General features: G+C 62.5%; 1 protein-coding gene across 4 annotated transcripts in view; it reads right to left on the bottom strand.

The window, feature by feature from the left end:
* GRAMD1B (GRAM domain containing 1B) overlaps positions 1-4,836 on the bottom strand; it is an 81,523-nt gene that overhangs the window by 12,260 nt on the left and 64,427 nt on the right. For all 4 annotated transcript variants that reach the window (XM_014537659.1, XM_014537657.1, XM_014537656.1 and 1 more), the window contains 4 exons: positions 3,591-3,780; positions 1,756-1,899; positions 876-994; positions 492-634 (listed from right to left, as the gene is read on the bottom strand). In XM_014537659.1, the coding sequence (XP_014393145.1) occupies positions 492-634; positions 876-994; positions 1,756-1,899; positions 3,591-3,780 (596 nt within the window). The remainder of the gene's footprint in view (positions 1-491; positions 635-875; positions 995-1,755; positions 1,900-3,590; positions 3,781-4,836) is intronic.

The following is a 4,836-nucleotide window of genomic DNA, read 5'->3' as shown; positions in this document are numbered from 1 at the left end:
CTGGGAACAGAGGCCCCGGGGCTGGCCCTGAGCAGGGCTCGCTGTGCCAGGGCGTGCGTGGCAGGTGGCGCCGCCGGTGGAAGGGGCCAGGGCTGGTTCCTAGACCTGGTCTCAGGCTCACAGGGAATCTGACTCTTGGCAAAGCTACTCCACTTACAACCCTTGTTTTTAGTCTGAAAAGTGAGAATAAGCCCACCTCCTGCGGTCATTCTAAAGAATGCACCTTCCAGACAGCACTTTAAACCACAGACCACAAGCAGCAGCAGCTACAGACACTGCACTCCAGACACGCAGAGCGCAGCGAGCAGGCGCGGTGAGAACAGCCGTCAGGACAGAGGGTCTGAGAGGGACTGGAAAGAAGGTGGAGAAGGGACGGCCAGCAGGCCCATCTCCCACCGCCTCCTCTTCCTTCCTCGGGAGCGATGCATGTTCCCCGCGTAAGGACCTCATGAGCCCTTCCAGACCCTTCCTGCGAGCCCCGGCGAGCGCACCTGAGCCGGCTCTTGCTGCGGGCCACGCGCGTGAGTGTGTAGCGGTTGACGGTGTAGAAGTAGTCGTGGTAGGGCACGTCGTGGGTCAGGACCTCGGCGTCCACCACGTAGCACTCGCTCTCCTGGCTCGCCTTGTACATGGTCTGCGGGGAGGAAGCGCGGACATGCTGCCGAGGAGCAAGGCGGGGAAGGGGCCCCTGCCCGAGTCGCCCCACCCTACCCCCAAGTCTGAACGGAGGACCCGGCGCCGCTGGAAATGGCGGCATCTAAGCACGCGACAGGCTGCGTGTCCAGGAGAAGCACCTGCACCCGAAACTCCCGCACACCTGGCTGCACCTTCCCCGCAGGACAGAGGCCGCCAGCCGCCCCCTGCTCCCACCTCACCTGTGTCTCCCTGACGGTGGCCGTTTTGGGAGCCAGAGGGTTGGTGAGGTTGATGGTGTAAAGGATCAGGCGGCTCTGGTCCCCGTTCTCCTCCTTCTTCCAGGGGTGGAAGACGATATCTGAGGGGGCGAGAGCCCTGCAGTGAGGAGGGCGAGAGGTGCCTCCCCAGCGACTTTCCCTCCAGGGAACTTCTGTTGACCCAGCTGAGCCACTGGCCTCCTAGGAAGCCAAGGGAGCCCGAGGGCAGAGAGAGGCTGGGGGAGGGGGAGTTCGGCAGAAAGAGGCTCATTGTGGCACCGCAGGCTCTGCCCAGGCTGCGCACACTGACTGTTCCCAGACGGGGCAGGAGGTCCTGGGGCCGCCCACAGGGACGCTGGCCACACTGGCGGGACTGTGACGAGGGCCTGGGACCCTGGGAACAAGCCCCTCCTCTGAGCCATGTCCTCCGTGCCCTCCCCTCCCGGCAGCAGGCGGCGCGAGGCCCAGCTGCTCTCTCAGGACGGGGCGCCGGGAGGAGACAGGAGCAGGGAGGCATAAGGCATGGCCTCGGGACTCCTAGGTTTGAAGCCTGGCTCAGCCCCTCCTTAGCTGCATGGCCTTGGGTGAGGGCATAACAGCCCGAGTCCCAGTGTCCTCGAGGACACGTGGGGTCACCATCCTCGCACACGGGGCAGGCGTGAGGATGAGACGGTAACGCACGGTGCCTGGCACACAGCAGGCGCCTAACCAGTGAGTGGCAGCTGCTGCTCTTGATGAGACGGTGCCCTGCACGGCCTGGACCTCTGCGAGCCCTTGGCCCGGCACCCAGGGAGAAGCTGCTTGGAAGAGAGGACAGAGGGTGGTGGCGGGAGGGCGGTGCCAGCCCGGCCGGGAGGGGCACCTGAGAAGCGCCGCTGCTCCATGAAGTCGCGCTGGAAGGGCGAGTCGGTGAACAGGAGGTGGTAGAGCTTGTCCACGCTGAAGTTGAAGATCTCATTCACGTACTGCCGGCCGCTCAGGTCCTCGTAGAAGGCCTGGACCTCCCCTGCAGAGAGGACGACAGTGACTGTGAGGCGGTGCCCGGGGGACACAGAGCGATGCCCGGGGCTGCTGCAGGCGCGGCCACCGCGGGGCGAGGAGCCGTGGAGTGGGCGCTGACTCCGTCCCTGGCACGCACACCGCTCCTCCGATGGCAGTCCCCGCATTCAGCCCTCACAGAGAGTTCGGGAATGTGCCGTCTGCTTTTACACGTTCACGCTCCCTCATGAAGGTAGCTACCTCAGACTAAGATCTACACACACGGCTACTTCCCGGGCTCGCTGGGACCCGCAGGACCAGCCATCGCGTCTACACGCCGGCGAATGGCACTGCCCATGCAGGGGTGTGCTCAAGACGCTGACTCCCTGCAGTCATCGGTTTGTGTAAGTTTCTGAGGCGGCTCTGCAGGCCATGATCACTAGGGCTCCTCTCCTTCCATAAGGAGCCCAGTCTCCACGATTTCAACAGCTTTTACATTCATTTACTTATTTATTTTTAAGGGAGGAAGGGAGAGGGAGAGATGGAAACATCAATGATGAGAGAGAATCATTGATCCGCTGCCTCCTGCCCCCATTCCTCCCCCCACCCCCCCTACCAGGGATTGAGCCTGCAACCTGGGCCTGTGCCCCACCCGGGAATCGAACTGTGACCTCCTGGTCGATAGGCTGACGCTCAGCCACTGAGCCCTGGCAGGCGGGCAGTAACTTCTAAATGTCTGGAGTTTCCGTCTGCGCCAGGAGAATGTGCTGAGGGTACAGGTGAGCGGCTGAAGCCCCCGTGCTTCCCCCGAGGCCTGGGTGCCCGCAGCCGATGACTGCGCCTGCGGGGCTGCTGTAGAGTCTCAAGCGCCCCGAGACCCTGAGGGGCCAGGGAGGAGCTCAGGGACATCCTACAGGGTCCGTGCCCAGGACTGTATGGGAGAGAACGTTGACTTGTCAGTTTGCACAAATGGCACCCCAGTCAGGATGCAGGAGCAACCTGCACAGGCATTCGCTGGCCCTGCCCCTGGGACGGGGGTGGGAAAACCAAGGAGGTCATGGTGGGCGGGGGGAGCGGTGGGGATGGGACCCCGGGAGAGACCACAGCGATGAATGCGCACTGTCTCCATCTGCTCACCAGCTCAGCACTGGCCCCTCCTCCGTGGAGGCACACACACCACCAACCAAGCCCACGAACATTGCGCCTGGCTCCGCCCGGACCAAGCAGCAGCACGTTCCGCGTGAGGCCAGAAGCAGCGGGGGGAAGTGAGGGCTGTTCTCTGAGAACCTTGGAGAAGGGCAGGGTCCGGGTCTCAGATCCCGGCTGCAGGCACTACAGCCAGTTTCTATCACAGCTACTGCCCTCCAGGTGCAGCGCGGGCTGCGCTTCCTGCGGCCCAGACACTGCCCGCCCCTGGGAGGGATGGCGCTCAGGGCCAGCCAGCGCCAACGTGGGAGGGGGGTAAAGTGAGTGACAGGCCTGGGGAGCAGGACAAGGCACTCATCTGTTGAGCAAAGGAAGACAAAGCTGGAACGATGACGTTCCTGCAAGCAAGGCCCTGAGAGGGGTCCACGCGGGTAACCAGTGAACCTTTAAAACGGCTCTGCTGCCCACCAGCCTTCCGCCAGGAGCCGCCGACTCGGCCTCCACCTGGGGCACCTTTCCAGCCCTCAGCAGGGAGGAGGAAGGCCCCCGCACCCCTCTCCCCCCCCCGCCCACCTTCGTCGTGGGTGTCGGAGGAGTCGCTGAGCTCGGTGGGGAGGTCCTCGTTGTCGTTGAAGTCCAGCGAAGGGGAGCTCACCGGTGCCAGGATCTCCATCTTCTCTGCCACGATGCTGTCCATGGCCAGCTCCTTCTCCAGGGGCCCCTCGCCGTCCAGCGCCTCCTCCTCCAGGGGCAGCCCATCAAACTGGGTGGAGACAGAGAGTCACCCAACGGGGAGCTGGGGCCGGCTGGGCGCCCTCCCGTTCACAGCAGCAGCCGGCTGGCATCTGGCCCTGGGTCGTCCCCCGCATGGCGGCCAGGACCCGGGCAAGTTCTGCCCCCACTGGCCACCAAACGGCACAGCAAGCCGGGAGGGCAGAGTGGCTCCTTCTGCCACAGGCCCCCGGAGCGGAGCGCGGCCACTGTGACAGGACAGCGTCGGCCTGCTTCTCCCTGGGGCCTGTTTTCTAAGAGGCTCAAAGGCTCCATAAGCACCTTTTAAAATCCTTGCTCAAGGGGTGAGGATATTTTTCCCGTTGATTTTTTTTTTTTCAGAGAGAGTAGAGGGCGAGGGGAGGGAGAGAGAAACTTCGATGTGAGAGAGACACATCGGCTGGTTGCCTCCCACACACTCCCCAACAGAGGACGGGCATCGAACCCACGACCCCCTGAGGTGCAGCCAACGCTCTAACCACTGAGAAACCCGACCAGGGCTTCGTAGCATTTTTTATTCATCTTCCCACTAGCCCTGGGCGGGAACAGACACAGCCCCAGAGGAGGAAACTGGAGACTCGGCTCTGGCCCCAAGGCCAGGAGGCTGACGCTAGGGCGCCGCGCACACGGCGCCTGTCCTGGGACACTTTCCCGAGGACCCGCCATTCCACCTGGCAGCTCCCCAGACCCTTCCTCCATCGAACTCTTCTCTCCTCTGGCACTGAGCTCAGGGACAGAGGGAGGTCCCTCTTACACATTTTTGTCTCTTTCACCAAGTCCAAGAGTGAGAAAATAAAGTAGAGTGTGCACACTAGGGACTCAAAACTATTCTCTACTGAGTCAACCAATAAGCAGACAACAGTCCTATCTACACTAATAAAAGAGAAACATGGTAATTGGCGTACGACCGCTACCCTTCCCATTGGCTAATCAGCATATCCTTATGCAAATTAACTGTCAGCCAAGATGGCGGCCAGCAGCCAGGCAGCTGGAAGCGAACATGAGGCTTCCTTGCTTCAGTGACTGCAGACTCCAACATTCCCCGCCT

Source organism: Myotis brandtii, unplaced genomic scaffold, assembly GCF_000412655.1.
Source record: "Myotis brandtii unplaced genomic scaffold, ASM41265v1 scaffold181, whole genome shotgun sequence".
Taxonomy (NCBI): Eukaryota; Metazoa; Chordata; class Mammalia; order Chiroptera; family Vespertilionidae; genus Myotis; species Myotis brandtii.
Note: the sequence above shows the minus strand (reverse complement) of the source record. Positions and strands in the feature narration are given on the sequence as shown.